We start from the raw sequence: 19,969 nt of genomic DNA, 5'->3' as shown, positions 1-19,969 counted from the left end.
GAGGAGGAATCAAAGGAGTTATCTTACGGATTAGGATTATGGCAGGGCTGGTTAAGAGTCGTAGGAGGTAGGGAGTCTGTGTGTTGAGGAGAAGGTGTCTGGTGGAGTGGACAGCGTGGTGCAAGGCATCACAGGGTATGACTCTGTCTGTTTGGACACCAGAACAAAAGGCCAAGTTCCAAGAGAAGAAACCTAGCACATCGCCCTGGGCAAGGCTGCATGGTTTATACAGTGCTGCTCATGCCCACACCATTACAAAAACTACGACTCAAAGGCAGTCCTTGTGTGAGCACAGCTCCAAGGAGTTTGGGATACCTGCACTGGCTTTCATCAAGGCACGCACCTCAGGGTTTTCGTTGGCATTCTTCATGATGTTCCTCCAGTCCCTATCCATGGTCTGGTAGCGCTGGCTTTCCAATGGGAGCTGTCTTTTGATGTCCCCTGACCTAAAGATGGGCTCCAAGTAGAGCCAAGAGCGCTGGCAGTTCAGCCACTCCTCTAGGACATCCTAGTGGGAAGCAAGAAGAGCATATCAGGACACCATGCTATGAACCTGTTTGACAAAACCATTCAAACTGTGCACCAGAATGGGTTTAAAAACAAAAGAAAAAGAAAAAAAAAGAAAAAAAAGAAAAAGGAAAAGAAAAAGAAAAAAGAGGTGATGCTGCACTTAGACCTTTCACAATTCTAATATCTACCTGCAGTGTCAGGGGTTGGAATTTCCTTCTCAAATAATTAACAATTTCCTAGCAATCCCCTTTGCTAACTGTTGTCAGCAGGCATCAGAATCAACACCCACTAGTTTAATGGGGGTAGTTTAGAAATATGTGTAAGCCAATACTAAAGCTCAAAGGGACTTTGTGGTGCTAGGTCAAATTTCTGTGGCTAGTGTTTCTGTATTTTACAGAAGATGGCACAATGTGAGCACACAGTAAGACGGGGATTTTATTTTGTGAAAAGAGCTTTTTTGGGGAAGAAGAACGACAAATAAAATATGCCAGACTCTGCAATTCTGTCATATCCTCTCTCCTGCCTGATGAACCTCAGCCCTAGCCTTGCTTACAGAATAATCCATGAAATCTATGATCTTCGAACAACTCTCTGAATTAAGAGAATGAATGAAAAGCTAAACATTTAAGTTAGACACCAGACAGGAAAACCTGTTTGTCAGGCATTCAAAAAAGTAAGAGAATTAGGTTGGAAGAACATCCTCCTCCTCCATTTTCAGGCATGGGAGATTGGAAGGTATGGGGAACCTGCCCAACATTGCAAAGCAGCTCAAGTGTTTGACTCCTTTTCAGACTGCCTTACCCACACAGCGCTATCTACCGTTCCCTGAGCACAGGCAGCCACTTGACCTAGCAAGAGGTTAGGTTTTCCAGTAATACAGACAGTGTTTGCCATACTCCATCAGCTAACCCTGATAAGCCACTTCCCAGAAGCGGATTCACGGGCCTTTAGTGACAGGAATGAATGCAATCAAAAGAAGGGGTAGGAAGGGCAGGGTGAAAACATGGACAACATCACAGCCAAAACCACACAGTAAATAACTGAATTTCCCCATGTCACCTACTGCCTTAGGGCTTTGAGTAGCATTTCTGTATCCTCATGAGACAAGGCTAGCACTTTGGCAGCCCATGGCCTAAGCACACCCAGATGGTAAGCACCAATAAACAGAATAAGGTAGTTATGAATAACAGATAACAATGCTGCCGTGCATCAAACACCAGCATTTACAGAGAGTTCTCCAGCCAGATACTTGTATTGGAATTTTTCTCCTGCAGCAAAATGCTATTCTGCTGGCTAAGTCCTGCTGGGTGCTGAGCATTCAGGCTCTGGTCTGATGAAGAAGTGCTGGCACAGTCTAACAAATCCTGCTCTAAACAGCAGTCTTCCATGTGCTTTCCTACACTGAGATGTGAATGATTAGCATGGATTTCACAGGGCCTGTAAGAATCTGTAAGGTCCACTTAGTATAATATGATTAGAGATGCCAGTAGGACTATTCTCAGCAATGGGAGAGTCCTGGCCCCACCAAAAAGTGCTGCAATAGGCAGCAAAAGAGCTGGAATTTCACCACTGCTTCTTTGCAGAATAAGGCTCTGAGTTTATCCCCTCTTTTACTAGAGTCAGAAGGCTTTGACAGGCCCTCTTCCTCCCTAAAGACATATTCTCTTGATAGTTGTCCTCCCAGTTCCCCAGCAGCAACTGCACAGTGTCCATGTTCAAGCATGGCAGCACAGCCCAGCTGCCCGCCTTCACTACATGTGTGCAGGTAAGAAACCAATACCTGTGTCATCTTCAGCTTATTTTCCCATGTGTTCATCCTTTCCTCAAAAGGTTTCTTGAATGGTGAGAAGGACATGCTCTGAATCATGACAATGTGATCATCTAGGAGCTGAGAAGCTTCATCGGTGTTTTTCAGAATAAAGGTATCTGTGTCTTTGTAAAGCATCACAGTAAATAAAATGGAGTTCCATTCACTCTCCATCTTGTTGAGTGCCTGGAACAGAGGGACAAGCAATTTAATTTTCAGATACAACCTGTGCAATGGTTATCCCAGCTTCCACAACTCTCTTAATGCCCCTCTCTAGCAAGTGACAGATTTTTGCTCTTGGATTCCACTGGAAACTGTAGCTGTGTATTTAATGCATGACACACTCAGCAACAGCACGTTTCCTCTGCACTGCCCGTGGACTCAACACCTCAACGTTGTCCTGAAAGGAACACCTTGAGGGGAAAAAAGGGCAATTTCATCTCCAGGCCCATTTATGCTACTAGATGCACAGAGGCTGCCAGCAAAGTGCCTATTAATGATTATGGTTAATGATGGCTTTGTGAAAGGGGTAGCTATCCATTGGGAACTTGCCTGAGATTTCAGAGAACAAAAGCTGCCAGAAGGTAATGACTTTCAATCAAGACCATCTTAGGTCACATCCGAACTGGTGAACTGAACCTGAAAGACTATCTAACCTATGAATCTCCAGAGCCAGCAAGTCTTCCCTGCGCGTTTACTGCGTTAAAGGATTTGCCACCTCTGTTTCCAGTCACAGTTCATCTCCCTGACATAATGTTTGAATGGCAGAATGCAGACACTCGATTTATTTTAACTTAAACAGTCACTAATCCCACAGTGAGGTGTGAGACCCAACCAGCGGATCAGCATAACCATCAGGCAGTGCTGTTATGCTACAACTGAAATTCTACACAAGGCAAAATGACGACTTCTGGTGTGTGAACTGAGTTGCGTGGCCATTGCTCCCCTCTGTAAGAGCAGCAGCCTTTTTACTTGTGCTGCAGAATGTCTCTAATGCTCTGGGACAACAGCGACATCACCCAAGGCAATGACTGCCTGCTCAACAGAAACATATTTGAGAAGCAACCAAAGACACAGCAAGTCCCTCTCTCCTCACATTCTCAATGGCGTATTCCTTGCCAGCTATCTCAGCTACTTTGGTAATGCTCTCGATATGGTCCAGCAGGTTCATGTCCAAGCAGCGACCAACTGTCAGATTGGGTTCCAGCTTGACATCAATGTTAATATCTTCCGACAGCATCTCCCAGTGCCGGTTTCTCATACCAGGATTGTGCAGCCCTTGAATTAAGGGGACGTATAGTCTGAATTCTTCAATCTTGTCTCGAAACTCCATTGCCACACCCTGGCAGGCTTTCAGGGAGAAAAACAGAAGAACATCAGCAACAACAGTGTGTGAGGAAGTTGCCTTAAGGAACTTCCTAGAAGTTGTCTAAAGCCTGATGTGCTTGTAGACACATGGTATGGGGTAGGTAAGCAGCAGGAGAGCGCACTGGAAAATGCAGGTTGAAGTAATGAGGACAAAAGCTCTCTCTACATGGCTACTAAGCAAGGATTCAAGCCCACTCCCAGAAGCAGACCTGCCTACTAGCCAAGAGCCTGTTACAGGCAAGTCCATGCTAAGCAGAAGTGTGCCTTAGCCTAGAGCTCACCGGAAGACGGAAGCAAACAAATTTAATTCCTTAATAAGGGCCCAAGCATGATGAAGCCCCATCTGCCAATAGGTACTTTAGAAGCCCTGGTCATCGTTCCAAGATCTTCACTTCCTTAACAAGATTGGGTTGCAAGTTATCTCACACTCCAGCTCAGGCCATTCTAAATAGAAGATGGACACTATAGATAGGAGCTAGAAGTAGGCTAGGACCACAGCCAACTACAGAAACGGAAAGCATGCAGGAGAGGTGCTGCCAGCCTACGGCCACACTAGAGCCAAAGGTACTTCTGCCTCATAGGAAGGACAAAGGCAAGGAAAGGGCTTTGCTCTCTGGGGGCATCCTGGAAGCCCACATCTCTGCGCTGTTCCCATCCTGCCCTTTTTCAGCTTGTGCTGTTGCGAGTAAAGCAATGGACAGGCAAAGAACATAGGACTTGCTTCCCTTCCAAAATCCGGCTACAGCATGTGCCTCCTTTTATTGCACCCTGCGTGGTTGCGCTGCACACTCACAGCAAGGATGTGACCACCTCACACTCCCTGCTGGGTGGTATGCAGAGACAAGGCAGACTCAAGGACGAAGCATATATTTTACCAGGTGCCAGGGAATATTGCAATGAATATGAGCAGGTATTCTTAGTATTTCTGTTTACCATAATGATTCATAGTTACTCACGCATCCACTCATCACCTCCTCCATTGGGGCTGATTCATGGCATTGTTTAAGAGTGAGTTCAAGTTAAAAAGGATGAATCAAAAATCTCCCACTACAAAATATATTTCAATCTAAGCCATCTGGCAGGGGATTTTAGAATTAGCTCTAAAGAATGACCAATGCACCTCTGAGAATCATGGAATGGGAAGTTAAGCTACAACTGAAGTCTCAATTCCAGCTTTACTAGGAGCCATGATTAAAAGACCTTCACGTGAATTGCAAAGGCTGGATGCGATCATCTAAGCTTCATACACATTCAGGCAGGAAGGAAAACGGTTATTACATTCCACAGATCATTTCCAGATTTTGCAATTTCATTTTATTCATTACAAAATCAAGATCTCTTCTGGCTTTCCATTATATTCACTGGCCAAGAGAGAAAATGAGATTGGCCAAGAAAACAGCATCTGGAAGACCCAGATTCAAGTTCCTTTGCTGTCTGACTTGCACAAGGGCTTAAACCCACATGTCTAGCCACTGGGCTATACAGTAATTCTCTATGACTAGTCTGGATTATTTTACTTTATATAAATGAGTAAATATTAACTGCAATGTAAGAGGGTGGCTTTTATTTCAGTACTGTCGTGGGAATTAGGTATAAAAGGGATTTGCGGCCTGGTTGTTTCCATGCCGAATTGGTACTTCAAGCAGGAAACTAGCATCTAGATGTGAATCACCATAGTTCCAGAAAAAAGTGGAAAATAATTTTGCTAGCATTTTCTCAGCTGGCTCTAATACACACAACACATCCATGTGACATCCTGACAATCCTTGTTCAGAGCACTCTGTGACATTCCTCACATCAAAATGCTGATATGCACCAACTTCCCTTCCCCAGATTGCTTATCTACCTGGTGAATCCTTGAACTGCTTCACGCATCTCTGCATCGTCTTAAAAGAGTCACTGACATTCTTTTCTAGCTGCTCAGCCTCAATTTCCATGAGAGGATCATTCATCCAGCTCTCGTACCACTGCATCCAGTCTGACACTGTAGTCCAGAGATCATAGTATGGCTGGAAGTCCTTAACCATCCTGGATAGCTTACTGTACTTTGGAAAGAGAGAAAAAGCAAGCATAAGCAACAAGTGTATTCTCCTCTGGACGACAGCTTCCATGTCAAAAGGCCAAAAAAGGCACAATTCTTTTTGGAATCTCAAGCAAGCAATGAGATCCCTCGTGTACTTCACGAGATGTATCAGACTACCTTCTCCTAGGACCACAATATAGATTCCAAGGGAGAGCAACTAGCAGAGCTGGGCTTTACACATTCAGGCCAAAATGCATCCAGTGGAGCTGTGCCTGCACCATGTGTCTGGCATGGAAAGCACTCTCTCCACTTGCCTCTACAAATGCTCTGCTGCAGAATGAGGAGATTTTGATGGGCAGTCCATACACAATCAGTGAAAGCACACACTGCACATCATGTCGAAACTTGGCTCCTTACAGTGAAGGAGAAGTAACCATAGACTGAGAGGTAGGAAAGGATCACGTGAACTCCACTTCTACTCTGCAGCCAGACTAGGCTGGACGTGGATGACAATGATTCATTGGCAGCTGAACAGCTACAGGCAAAATGAGTGTTTGCAACTATATAAACTGTTGCCTTAGGAGAACATGCTACGCTCCGAGCCCAGCCAGCTGCCTGCATACCACTATGCAACCACTCTCATTCACACCTATATAACTGCAGTAACAGCCTTACAGAAATTGATGCATCTTAACTGCTGCTTCAAGACCTTCCCCATCCAATTCCTCCTCATTAACATCACTCAGATCTGAGTGTGGGCACCCAAAGTCTCTCACAGAAGTGGCAATATCGGGCCCATGAACAGCCTTCCACAGTCGCCTGGGATCAGCTCTTCTGCAGCACAGTGGAGTGACAGAGCAGTGTGGTGACTCTACAGGACCGCGGAGCAGTTCATCAGATAAACCGAAAGAACGTAAAGGATTCCTTCCTGAGGAACTGTGTCTCACTGTTTGCTCTACCTACTACCTAGAAGGCCCGACAAAGGTTAGGGTCCTGTAGGTACAGGACCTGACACTTACATTAGTAACTTTCATCCCAAAGATTCTTTCCCTGTTGTTGTAGAGAATTGCCAAATTCTGAAGCTCCTTCAGCTGCTTCCTGACCTCCCTTGCTTTGTTAACCAACTCATGAGCTTGGTTAACGTCTGCCTGGATGGAAAATCCACCTACAGTCAGCTGGAAGAGAAAAGGCAGGCATGAGGTGTGGCTCTGAAGCTGAGTGCTGCCTCTGGAGATCTCAGCTTCCTGGTGTGCTCTTTGTTACATTCAAAGGCAAGATTTTTATGCTCACAGTTTCACCTCCCCTACTCCAATTCCACTTCTGTTTAGACCGCAATGAAAGTGGTGAGGAGAAGCAATAACCACTGGTCAGGTGGTTGAAAGTGCAAATGTGATGACTCCTGCTTTTCATCTTTGTGACAATAGTTAATCCCTGAGGAGTAGGAGCAATGAGTCTGTGCCCAAATTTCTTGCTACTGAATTTATACTGTCATTAGTTACGGAATCAGTGAAGTGAAAATGATAGCTCTACTAGGTCACTCAGTTCATTTCCAAGAATTGTTTAACAACACATGTCCAGAGCTTCTCTAATAACTTTTCTGTTTTGTTTTGGTGGTTTGGTTTTGTTTGATTGTTTTGGGTTTTTTGTTTGTTGGTGTTGTTTTTTTTAATCCAGTGTTGGGGTATGATCATTTTGGGAGGTTATTTCCAAGATAATCTAGGTCACTGATTACAGCCTTTCCAATACGGCATTTTTTTTCTGTATTTAAGTTTCTGGTGAAAAATAAAATTCAAACTGTTTCAGCAGAAACCAGAGGTATCTCAGCTCCAAAACTCTGCTATTGTTTCAGGGTCTTTCACACAAGATGAGTTCCCTGACTGAATGCTGTATTTTTTCCCCCTTGATGGCAGTGCATCATGGGAGATGCTCTGCAGGGAACTGAGTACACAAGAAAGAAAAAGGAGGTGCATGTGTTGCCCGAGCACCAAGAATCGGAATATTCCTCGATGAACACCTTCCCAGTGAAAAATCAGTGTTTCTGCAAAGAGTATTGTCTTTCACACAAAAACGAAACTCTTAATCAAAAGCCCAACTTCCAATAAAAAAACAGGGGGGGGGGGTGTTGATAATTTTTGGTCCAACAATACATTGACCTAAAAACTCATCTGACTAAAATCTCATCTGAAAGTTTCCCACCTGGCTGACCACAAGAGCTTCAAGGTCCCCTTCTCTGGACAGTTTATTGTCAGGGGCGTAATACCTGCATCTCTTCCAGTTTGTCCTGAAAGCCATTCTGATCTATGACCTGGATTTTGCGAAATTTGTCTTCTTCCTCCAGGTGCTGGAGCCGAATGGACTCAGCTTGCACAGTTATTTTCAGCGGCCAGTAACTTGCAGCCCACCTGCACTCACATGATATAACAAAACAACCCAAAAAAAAAAAAAGCTGAGAGAGAGAGGGAGAAGCTTTTTGGGCATATGTTTGAAATGCTGAAAATAACAGAATGAGAAAGCCAACTCCCACCAAACAAGGAAGCTTTACAACAACAGAAACACATGTGGTTTCAACAAAACATTTTTTTCCAGCTTGTCTTGTTGATATGCAGTCCTCGTGACTAGGCTATTCAATTGGAGAGGGCTGGGGAGAAGTGGAGGGCCTTTTTAAAAGGAACAAATCCAGTATGTTGCTCTAAAGCTAGGAGACAGCAAAATAACAGTTGGCATCTAGAGGGAATGTCTGCCTTTGAACGTATTCACAAGGAACTGAAAAAAATGGGGTCAGAGTCTTGGCTTGTGGCTTTTCAGGGCTACTGAAAAAGCCAGTCTCCTATTAAGCAGGGCAGTGAGGGGCCAGGGTAACCCAGATACAGTGAAGCCCTGGATAGCAAGGCTTCTGCCGAGTGCCCTGGGGAGCGCAATGCAGATACAGGAAAGGCTGCACAAAGTGGCTGCTCACGCCAAGGCAGGTTTCTTGGTTCTTGCTCAGCCGTAGCCCACCCATTACTCCATTTGGACTTGTTAGCCTGTGTGCAATGCCAGATGCAAGCTTTGCAGCATTGCACTCGAGGTCACAGCCCTCCCAGCGCCTGGGGATGCAGCAGTCTCCTACTAGTTCTGCATGTGCCGGGTCTGGTCAGTGGGCATACAGCTACATCTGTGCTAAGCTGTCCTAGAGCTGAGCTGCTTTCCTGCAGCTTCTGTGGGGTTTTTGCACTGCGCATCCCATGTTTCTAGTTTCAGGAGCACTCTGCAGAGACTCACGCAGATTGCAGACATGCTGGACCAAGTCCCTGTCATATGAGAGTGCTTCCAGGGCTGAGCTGACTTTAGAAGCTGTGTAGCTGTGTTTGTGAGCTGACTGCTACTGGGGCATAGTCAGGCCCCAATCTGAATAACATAGCCAAGGATAAAACTAAGAGGAGACTGCATGGAAAAGAAATGCAGTAATAATATAGGGTTCATGTTCCTTCCTAGTCCTAAGAAAACCCTGGGAGTGTTCCTACCTTGGAAGTGTTCATTCAGTTTCAGACACAGACTAAACTGTGCACTTTGAGACCTTGCAAATGTCTCAAAAAAACCAAGAGAAAAGAGCTTTAATACGTTAAACAGGTTAACAGCTACCAGTTTGCCTTGCCCCAGGCCAGAAGGCAGCCTGAACCCACGCTTCTTCTCTATAAACTTCATTTCAAGAATTCAGTGCTCATATAGCCTGAGAGGCACTTAAAAGTTCTGCTGGAGCCCTTGATAGACACATAGCCCCTGAAGCACTGAGAATGGTAATTGCTGCAAAGTGTCCCACTTTGACAGTGGGAGAAATGCCTTGTGCTCACTTGTCACTGAAATCTTCTTCAGTAAGATTGTAAAGGAATTCCTCCATGACCTTGTAATCTTCCATGACTTCACGAATCAGTTCCTGCACAGGGTGAGAGAAAGAGACAAAAAATAGACACCTTTAGACCATACTGATTCCAAGTCTCTGGTGTATACCTCATTTTCATGAGGTGCCTTTGAAGGGCGTTAGTCACACAAGCTTAATGTGATGTAGGCTGCTTCTCTGCTGTGTGAACAGCGGGAATGGATTTACAACCCCTTGTTCTGCGAATGATCACGCCATCATCACCCTCTGTTCTATATGAATGAAAAGAAGTGTGACCTAGTGGATAAAGTGCTGGACAGAAATTGAGCATTTTGGGTTGTCCTCCAGGTTCTTTCCTTGGCATGGACAAGTCAGCTTACAGCATGATTCCTTTGTTCCCCATTTGTTCAGCTGGGAGGAGACCTACACTTCAAATAACTTTGAAATAACTTGGCCCTAGAACATCCTATTCGAAGAAATATGTTAACAGCAATATGAGCATTTGGTAGCAGAAGTATTTTCTTGAAAACAACATTCACTTTTAGAAGACAGCTATTTAGTACACAAATGCAGAATGGATCATGAATGTAGCAAAAAGCATACGTAAGTCTTTCAGGCAAGATTTTTAACTGCTATTTTGTTTTGCATAGATATTTAAATTCATGATATGTGTATTTAAAAATACAAATCTTAGGAATTACAAAAATACAAAGCCAGGAATCTTATGGCATTGCATGCAAACACATCCAAGCAAAAAAAAAGAAAATGGTGTTCTGCTTCTGAGACACCACACATTGCATTGACAAACCTCCTCCTCCCTTCCCTTGGTGTCCCCTGTCCATAAGGAGAGCATGCCCTACCTCCTGCACAGCCAGCTGCTCAGGGACTCCCTTCATCCACTCCCGCAGCTCAGCCAGCTCCTCGATGCTGTTTGGTTTCTCATGCATTTTGCAGCTGACGGCTTTATATGCATCACAGATCTGCAGGAGGACACAGCAGAGAAAAGACCATCAAAAAGTCATTAATTGCTAAAGGGCAAACTGGAAAACCTGCCATGATCCACCCACTTCCCATTCTGAAGGTGGTCTAAAGTGATGAGTACACAGTCCTGTTCTGTCTTTTTCTTTCCACAGTCTTTCTCCATCCATCTCATTTGAGCTCAAATGGAATGAGACTGCCAAAAAAAGAGGAAGAGGAACTGCAGGTATGTAGTTGAAATGATGACAATAACAGATTTAGACAGCACTCTGGCAGATGCAATTATCTATATTCCAGTTATCCTCAGAGCAAGCAGAAGGACCTTCCAGTTGTCTACTAGGCAGATCTTTTCAATCCACCAACACATTTTTACAAGATAGCAGGGTCTTGAAGAATTTTGTCTCAAGAGATACAGCTTTCAGGCACATAATTTATTAAGTATATTTAATACTTGATTTGGTTGAGTCTGCATATCTCCCCTCTAGTTGTTTTTTTAAATAGTCACTCCGATGCAGTCTTTAAAATGTCCTCATTAATGTGGCCTCAGTTGCTGTCTTTTGGCCATTTCACAAACACAGCGACTTCAAAAGCAGAAGGACAAGACAAGACACTGACAGATAATCTATTGAATCAAGTAACTTACATTCTCCACCTGCAAATGGAGGTTTTTAGCCAGTATGTCCAACGTGGAAGTGGCAAGCGCTTTGTATTTTTCAGACAGATTTTGCTTAACACCTTCTATGCTGACACAGAAGGGACCAATGACAATAGAACTAGGTAGAGTGTTGTCCAGGTTCTCCTTTTCAGACAAGTGCATGTTTACTATACTCATCACCTCCTGGGCAGATGGACATTGCTCTTCGTAGTCTCTGTAAATAAAAACACCAAGAAAAAAAAGGTAACGTAGACCGTAAGCTTAGTTGAACATCCAGGCTGTTCATAGGATGTCCAGATGTGTCCACCCAAGGGATCAAGACATTAAATTAATAATCAGTATGTTTACTCTTATTAAAACATGCATCTATTCGAATGTATACAACTTTCTGCAAGCACAGACTGAGAGGGTACCAATGCCTTCTAGACCTTACAACCAAAGATATGCCTACACAAGAAGTGAGGAGTGTTTGTATCACAGTCAAGAACATAAGTGCTAGCTTTAACTGAGCGTGGGAAGCTACAGTAGCAAAGGCATCCCATGTAAAGTTCATCTATTTGGGTGACCAGCCTGCACTGAAGGCTCTGCTTCAGCATCTTCACTGCTATGGTTACCAACGCCAAGCAGAGGAAGCCAGGCTGCCTATGCCTACCTGCACTGCAGCTACACCCACGTAGCGGTGTAGACAGGCCCCCAGTTTCAGAAGATCTGTATATGAGAAGACATGGAACTGGTATGTAGCTGAAGAACATTATTGGGGAGCAAGGGAAGGGACAGACTCCAATCTACAATGGGTTTTAGAGCACAATAGGTGTGGAGTGGAATAAGAGCATGAATATTTTAGCTGCAGAAAAGGAGTGAAGAAAGAGATGAAAGAGGTAATAAGGCAAGAGGAGAGGGAGAGACAAAAGGAAAGCACTGGTGTAAACAGGCCAAGATCAGGAGGCACCTTGGGGGAGGGCAGGCACTTAGTGTGTTCTGGGAAGAGACAGGAATTTGTCAGATGGGATTTGTAAATTGATTAAGCTGGAATAACAAAAGAGTTTCATTCCCACTGTTTGGAGAAAACATGAGGCCTAAAAAGAAGACCATTAAAGTAACAGTGGCTAACGGACAGCGTAGGTGCAAAGAGTTTTGGCAGTGAAAACAATGAGGCTGAAACAAAAGAAAACATTATTTTCTACAGAATGTTATCAGCCTGAACAGTCGCTATTTGAAGGAGGTCAGAGTCAAGTATGCTAACTGGATTTTCAAACAGGATGAGTCATTTTTAGGGCCATTAATATCTGCAATTACACTTACAAACATGACAGGAATGTGACTGCTGTCAGAGGCAGGAAGAAATTCTCACTGCCACCACCAGTGTCCTCTAAAAGCATGGACCATTGCCCATGGCTGAAGGCTGCCTCTGATGGATGCCTGATCTCACATCTGAGGCACGTCACGCATATTCGTGGTCTCACAGGTCCCACATTCTCACGCACATCCACACAACAGCTTCTGAAAAGGCTTGCTGTTTGGGTTAGAGGTGCCTCTGTCAGAAGCCACTTACCTTAGGAAGTACTGGATGTCATTGTTGTTGAGCTCTAAGAACTTCTCATATCTCTTGGCGTAGGCTTGGAGAGGGATCAGTGCCTTTTGAATGGCAGACCGCATAGCCTCACGTAGTTCTTCCACTTCTGGCTCGTGCAAGCCCACCGAGTCCAGCAAGGGTGTGCCCGTGATAAGTATGTTCTCCAACACATACTGGAAGAGGAAGGAGAGAGGTCTTTCAGGACTAGCAGAGCTAACCATGCCTCCTCAGGAGAGGGGTGATACAATCACTAGTGGCACCGTTGGGAAGTCATGCAGTCCATCCTTCTACATTGTGTCAGGAATTGTTTTGTCAGTTTTACGTTGCCCCCCCGCTCAAAGAAGGAGGATCTAGGGAGATAGGTCTTTCACAGTAACAGGCAGAAGGATGCATATGCAGAAGAGATCTGCACCAGACTGACAGCACTGGAAAAGGTGCTATTTCCTTTATGAGTCTGCTTTTACCAGCTGCCATGCACTTAGAGCAACTAGGCTACTTAGGACATGTCTCCACAGAACCTGCAGCATCAAAGCAGAGATAGCAACCACATAAAATAGCTACAGGTTTGGGGAGCTTAAAGAAATCCTGTCAGAATAGACTGCATTAGTACAGTGCTGTGCTCAAATTAATTAAACCGGATTCCCAACTACCTACTTCTGCAACTCTCTCCCTCAGTACAAGCTCAGGGGTGCCTATGCCAAGCTACAATGCACCGAGAAGACTTGCACAGCTATATCACTGTTGATGCAGAAGAGTTCACCTTCTCCAGCTGTGGGACAGTGTGAGTCACCAGGATTCCCTTGTCAAACAGAGAAATGAGGGACTTCTCAAAGCTCTGCACTGGGGGGCTGAAGTGAACACCACTGCTGTCTAGCACAAGGTCTGTTACAAAGAGTGGATTCCTTTGAGGCCTGCAGTGGGAAGAGATAAGGAAGAACAGGGATGCTTTTTGAGACAATGGCACACAAATATATTGCTGTGGTGCTGATACTAAAATGCCTACTGGACAGGAAAGGAAAGCAGAGGAGAGGAGGACTGTCTCATGCAGATGAAGGTATGAAACACCACGTTCTGAATTTACCAGCAAAGACATTGAGAACTCTTGTCTACCAAAGGCGAAGGAAGTGTCAATCATGACATAGCAGGATCCCCAAAAGTCATAACCTTATGTTGAGAATTGGAGCTGCTTTACAGCAAAATTGCAGATGCTCTTCAAACCAGGCATTCAGCATCCCCAATATACTCTTAAAATGTACCTTCCGGAAGTTATATTCAATATCTCTCAATCTTGTATGTTACTGGTGTGGCTCAGGATCAGCTGAAGTCAGTGTCAAGACTTTCACTGATTTCAAGGCAAAAGGCCTCATAAGAGAGGCAGGTTTTTTTTTCTTTTCTTCCTGTTTTCAATTTCTAAACCTTCCTTTTTTAATACCATGAAGGACAGAAATCCTTAAATCAATACCCAACGGAAGAAAATTCTAGGCACTGTGACAACCTGAATTTGCTATTCTTTAGAGATCCCAGGCCAGATCCTACCCCTGAGGTTTAATCCAAGAATGGAATTAAGCAGCCATGCCTCCTGGTATTCTTCTTCCTGGTCTCCAGAAAAAAGCTAGTAGTAGTTATTTGTTCCCCCAAGAATGCTGGAAGTGGCTACTGTTTAGAACAGTATGTCAAAATAGCAGACCTTGGTTCTGATGGTCTGCCTCATATCACTAACAGGAACTTGAAATCTGTACTAACAGAGCAGCCAGCTCTGTATCATTCTTCCAGACTCAAGCAAATGTGTCAGGTGGAGGACTGGGGGGAACAGCCCAGCCTAAAGCCCCCATACAGTGCAAAGCTTGCTTGCAAAAACAGTAGTTAGAAAGACAATGGCACTACACTTTTCTGCTCTTTCCACTCTTTCTTTTTCCTCTCTCTTCCTTACCTGTAGGGACTATTGATGAGGTCATCTCCCCATTCCATGTCCTCTGAGCAATTCAGGATACCATGGCAAGCATCCAGCAAAAGCTGGGTGAAGCCGATCAGCGAGTTCTGGACCAGATAGCGCACAGAGTCCTGAAGGATGAATTTGATGCGCTTCATCAGCTTACACAGTTTGGACATCTGGTAGACATCCCAGTGGCTCAGTTCCAGGTTGTACCAGTCTTTGCCTGCATCTCTCAGGTTGCTCTTTACTGCAGTCTTTAGAGTACTGATCCAAGTATCCTTGAGAAACACCTGAACCTAGGGCAAAGAAACAAAGCAAGCTGTGTAATCCTCCAAGAGCTGATGGGAAAGCAGTATGGCAAGGTTAGCTGCTGGCTAACTGGACTAAAGGGACTGCTGGACCTTTCTCTGCTGTGAAAGGTAACTGTTCGCTCAGACCTGTGGCAGCTAAACAGTAGCTCTCAAATTCATGCACACACACGTGGCATCTGAACCTGGCCATACATCTCCTTCACTGACAAAAGACCTACAAAAAGAAAGCCTGGTATTAAAAAGTGGGAGTGCTCTATTCTTTCTTTTTATACACAGTGTTTCCTTTTTGTTCTCTTTTCTATAGAGCAGTATCCCTGGAGCTGCCTGTGTCAGGGTCCCTCATAAAAAGTTGTGTAGACAGTATGATGAGCAAGCAAAGGACAAAATGTTGTCTTCTCTTGACAAGTGAGGAGAAAGAGAGGAAGAAGCCAAGGGCAGCAGCAGTCTGCAGTGTTTTAATTTATTAAAATACCACCAAGTGTCACTTTTGCTCCACAGGCAGCTGCTGTTTGTGTGTAATAAAGCAACCTCAGTCACTGAGTGAATGACAGCACTGCCTAGCTGAAACAGCATGGGACTGGGAAGGACCAGCACATGCCCTCTGCCACTGATTTACTGTGTAACCCTGTGCAAGCTACTCCGTGTGGCCACATCCAGCATGCAATGTACCACCCTTATTTAGAGGGCACGAACATCTTCTGGCGAGTTACCACAGAGTTGCAGATTTTTGTCCTAGTCTGTCTACTGGCATTGCAAGCAGAGTAATCTAATTAAGTACATAAAGAACAGAGTGTAGAAAAGCGTTACCCCCATGAATGCTTCAGGAGGAATTAAAGCTCTTGTGCCTTGCAGCTGGAGGGATGGGGAAATAAAACCAAAAAACCTGGAAACTTTTGAGTGCAAACCAGTACTGTTATCTGCATGGAGATCAGGAGGAGGAAAGAGGGGCTATAGCCCTATGTGGCCACTTGTTCAACACATGCGTAAGTGCATGGTCAGCATTGGCTGATGCTAACTAGGGGGCTATGGCTCTTTCAGCCCATTCTCCCCACATCCCAATAAATTTGACATGCACATGCAAATTCCTCCCTGCCCCAGACACTATGTCTCCTTTGAAAGCTCATCCGTTTCCAGGGAATCGATCTGCAGCTGCCGCATCTGTCTAAAACACGCTGACAGCCCTGCTGGCTGCTTCATGTGTTCACCCCCCACGCTTCCTCCGCTCACCTGAGTGAAGGTCTGGGTCTGGATCTGTTCAAACTCCTCCAAGCAGACATGCTTGGCTAAGGTTGAATTAAAGAGAGACATGGTGGCTGCCTTGTTGCACTCATCTTGCACCTGTGTAAGGAGAATGATGACTTCTGGCCTGGTCAGGTGTGAGACAAAGTTGAAATCTGCTTGTCGTTCATCAAAAGGATAGTCTGGGATCCAGATGAGCCCTGGCATCGAAAAAAAGAACATGTTATTGCCTGCAATGGCCATCCCAGCTTCTTTTTTAGAGGAAGAGTACAGCTCCCTTTGGGACAGCGCTTGTGAAAGGGACTCTCCTCTGATGCACAGGCCTTATCATGTAGCAGTTTCAGCAGTTCAACAATGCCTGGATGAAAAGAGAGTCTCTGCTCTGCAGCAGAGACTTTCTGCAGCCTCCCATTAGAGGCTGAGGGACTGTCTTGGTGCCTGACCTTCCTGAGGCTTTGGCTCATGAAGTTTGCATGAGAAAGAACATTGGACTTGAAGAAACTTCCCACTGAGGCTTCAAGGTACAGCTGAGTCATCTCATCTGTGAGAGGCCACTTGTGAACCACCTCAAGGTGTTCCAATCTTTGGAAGATTCAAGTGCACAAAATACGCCTCCCCATCTTTTACTGTGGTCATTTTCCTCCAGTTCAGGACTCGAAAAGAGCCTAAGCCCTCTTTCACACCTGAAGTACGCTACAGCTGAGCACAGCAAATGGAAGGCGGCCAGCCCCAGTACAGTGCAGGGTGGAAGGCAGTTAAGCTAATTACACTGCCTTGCATTTGGTGCCATTAAGGGCACACTTCCAGAGTTACTGCAGCTTAGCTGATGGATGGTAATGTGTAATACTGAGGTAACATGAACATGCAAATATACCCTAAAAAGAGCAGGCATACTCAAAAGTCTCATATAATCTCCTGCTGCTGCCCCTTATGAGCCCTAATCATTAACACGAACCTGAGAGTTTCTACAACAAAGCATGAATCCTATCAAAGACAAGAGGTCCTATAACCATGCCGAGTTCAAACTGCTTCACTGTGTCCCATACCTTTCTCTGGTACTTTCTTCTCCTCTTTGTCTGGCAGGGTGACATAAGAAAACGTCTGAGGTTTGGAAGTGACGACTCTGTCAAAGCTGATCCTGTTCATGGTGCGTTCATAGTCTAATCTCACTTCTTTCTCCAGACAGCACATATGGTCTAACACCCTGTTACAAGACATGGAAACAATGATAACCCATGGTGTCTGAGCAGAAGTATGTCTGTAGCTTTACTGCAAAACCCACCCTTCACTCCCTCCCTCCTGGATTTGCTAACCCAGAAGCTCACCTACTACCGAATGCATTAGGAGAACTGTGCAGACGATGCAGCCAGCAAAGCTATCAGCTGGACATTGAACGACAGAGGCAAGTGGGGACCTGGGACTAGGACTGCAGCCTTCTCAAGTGTCTTTTCAGATCAAAGCAAAATCTCCACTGGGGGGTGTGCAGGGGGAGAAGCGTTACAGAGGGAAGGGGAAAAAAACCAAGAACTGAGGAAGCTAGCTGGCAGTTCTGGAAAAGTTGGGCTATCCGAGCTGTCCTCCCAACTGCCTCCTGCTGAGCATCTCTTGAAATCAGTCTCCTCAGCCAAAACATGTGTGTAAGTGCTGAAACCCTGCTCTGTTTGCCCTAGGAAATCATCATCTTTCACTTCAAGCAGGCAGAGTACTTTTCTTTATACCTATATTTCTGCTCACAGAGACTAATTACTCTCCTACTCTCTCATTTAGGCTGGCAGACCATGCAGCCCTTCACACCCTCCTGTCTCTGAGCAGGGCAATCAGTCACGGCTGATTCCCAGCGACACCACCAATGGCTCATGATTCATCAGCCCAGGGACTCTTAAAACACCTTCCTGATATGAACTGCATCACAAAAAGACACTCAGTTATATCCAGGTGGAGATCTCCTGTTCTGTCTGCTTCATGCTGTGCAGACCTTCTTTTGATTTTAGCAGCTGTTAATAAGTAGAAGAGTCACCAGCAGACAACAGCCAACTCTTTGGAGACAGCTGCTGGTCTGCAGATCAATTCAGCAATGACTGATCTGTTCCCTGAAAGCACAGGGAAACAGCAAGGTCAACCATGCCATTTCTGTCCAACCTTCCTGCTGTTGAAGGCCACTTAACTGCAGGTGTAAGCATGGCTCAGTGGATTGGCATATGAAGTACATCTACTTCGTCTTGGAACACTGACAGATCACCCATCCTGTACATGTGTCCCTGGGGCTCTTGTGCTACCTACTTCTGATGACAGTCTGGCCAAGAGGGTGGTGTGCATGTGCACAGGCTGGAAGGCAGATGAGATCCACGGTCCATGAGTTGGATGCTCAAGATCTACCTCCACTGCCACTTGTTTTGTGGCCCTATGAAATCCTACAATGTTAATGGACTGAAGGCTGAGACCCCAGACATGTACTCGATGCTTTACCTCTTCTCTCTCTTCAGTTTGGGAGTATGCAGAGCCAACAGCTTCATTCTCTGCAGGCTCTTCTCACTGATGCTATTTAGTCCATCTGTGGGCATGCAGTCCACATACAGGTGATACAGTAGCAGCGCCTGTGTCTTCTTACGCAAGCTGTTGGCAGAAACTACCCGCTCTGCAAACACCTGGGGATCTTCGGCCAGAAACAGTAGGCAAACTCGTGGCACCCAGTACTGACATGACAACAATGGGGCTCTTCCTGGGAAATGAAAGTAAAGCTTACAAAAGCGTACAGGGAAAACAAAACTCAGAATGGCTTGCAATACTGACAGCAGCTTTTTCATGGACAATATAATTGGGCTGACTTACTGGAGATCAAAATGAGGGACCAAAGCTGAGGACAGCAAGGGACAAGGAGCATGGAATTAGCAACATCTCCAAACCTTTCAAAAGGGGGGTACTTCATCTTAATCTGTTCACATTCCCCCTCAAAATGGCATTGGCCCAGAAAGACCATCATTTAACTTTTCTTGAACGCAGGAAAGATGGGAGACAGAGGAAAAAAAAAAGTATCTCCAAAGGGAAGGCCTCAAATAGGTTGTCAAATTAAGGTGTGGAGTTCTCTCCCCTGGAGGTTTTTCAGGACAGGTAAAACAGACATGTGTCAAGAGTGACAACAGGGAGAGAAATTACATTACTTCTTGATGTCCCTCCCATCTCTACCTAGGACCAGCGTGGGTAATGGACTGGCTCTCAGAGTATATGCCAGGTCCCAAAAGGCCTTACTTGAAACACACCTTGTGGAGTTATTCCTCCGTTGAGGATGGGTCTCCCTTCTTCATCCCGCACCAGCCCATTCTTATCTGTTTTATGGACCAAGTAGAGCTCTGTCTCCTTGTCGTAATCCAGAACACCAACATCAATCCACTTGTAGATTAACTTCTGGCTTTTGGGGTCCTCTGAGAGAATCAAGGGTTAGAACAGGGTTAGTCTGTTCTCCCGGAGGCTACAGCAAATGGACTTTCCTGATCAGAATGGTGACGCTACAGTCAAATCCATTTACTAGTTTGAATCTCGGTCGATCTCTCATAATTTCTGCTGTGATCAACTAAATAATGAACTCAGGTCTTACAGCTTAGCATTTCCAGCTGTTTGCACACACCAGAGCTCTCCATTTTCCTCCTCTTACCTCTGTGGGTTCCCTGTGGACCATCCTGCCACCTCCTGCTTCAGGCACTCCCACTCACTCTTTGCAG

At 45.2% G+C, this 19,969-nt stretch overlaps 1 protein-coding gene across 1 annotated transcript in view; it reads right to left on the bottom strand.

Moving 5' to 3' along the window:
- DNAH1 (dynein axonemal heavy chain 1) overlaps positions 1–19,969 on the bottom strand; it is a 74,854-nt gene that overhangs the window by 48,803 nt on the left and 6,082 nt on the right. The window contains exons 6-21 of the mRNA XM_076346790.1: positions 19,511–19,672; positions 18,720–18,972; positions 17,300–17,457; positions 16,242–16,453; positions 14,701–14,999; positions 13,531–13,681; positions 12,750–12,943; positions 11,186–11,411; positions 10,425–10,544; positions 9,539–9,621; positions 7,969–8,110; positions 6,728–6,883; positions 5,532–5,730; positions 3,414–3,667; positions 2,291–2,503; positions 344–508 (exon numbers count right to left, since the gene is read on the bottom strand). Coding sequence (XP_076202905.1) covers positions 344–508; positions 2,291–2,503; positions 3,414–3,667; positions 5,532–5,730; positions 6,728–6,883; positions 7,969–8,110; positions 9,539–9,621; positions 10,425–10,544; positions 11,186–11,411; positions 12,750–12,943; positions 13,531–13,681; positions 14,701–14,999; positions 16,242–16,453; positions 17,300–17,457; positions 18,720–18,972; positions 19,511–19,672 — 2,987 coding nt within the window. The remainder of the gene's footprint in view (positions 1–343; positions 509–2,290; positions 2,504–3,413; positions 3,668–5,531; positions 5,731–6,727; positions 6,884–7,968; positions 8,111–9,538; positions 9,622–10,424; positions 10,545–11,185; positions 11,412–12,749; positions 12,944–13,530; positions 13,682–14,700; positions 15,000–16,241; positions 16,454–17,299; positions 17,458–18,719; positions 18,973–19,510; positions 19,673–19,969) is intronic.

The sequence above is a fragment of the Aptenodytes patagonicus genome, chromosome 8 (assembly GCF_965638725.1).
Source record: "Aptenodytes patagonicus chromosome 8, bAptPat1.pri.cur, whole genome shotgun sequence".
NCBI lineage: Eukaryota > Metazoa > Chordata > Aves > Sphenisciformes > Spheniscidae > Aptenodytes > Aptenodytes patagonicus.
The sequence above is the reverse complement of the archived record's forward strand: the minus strand, read 5'-3'. Positions and strand labels throughout refer to the sequence as shown.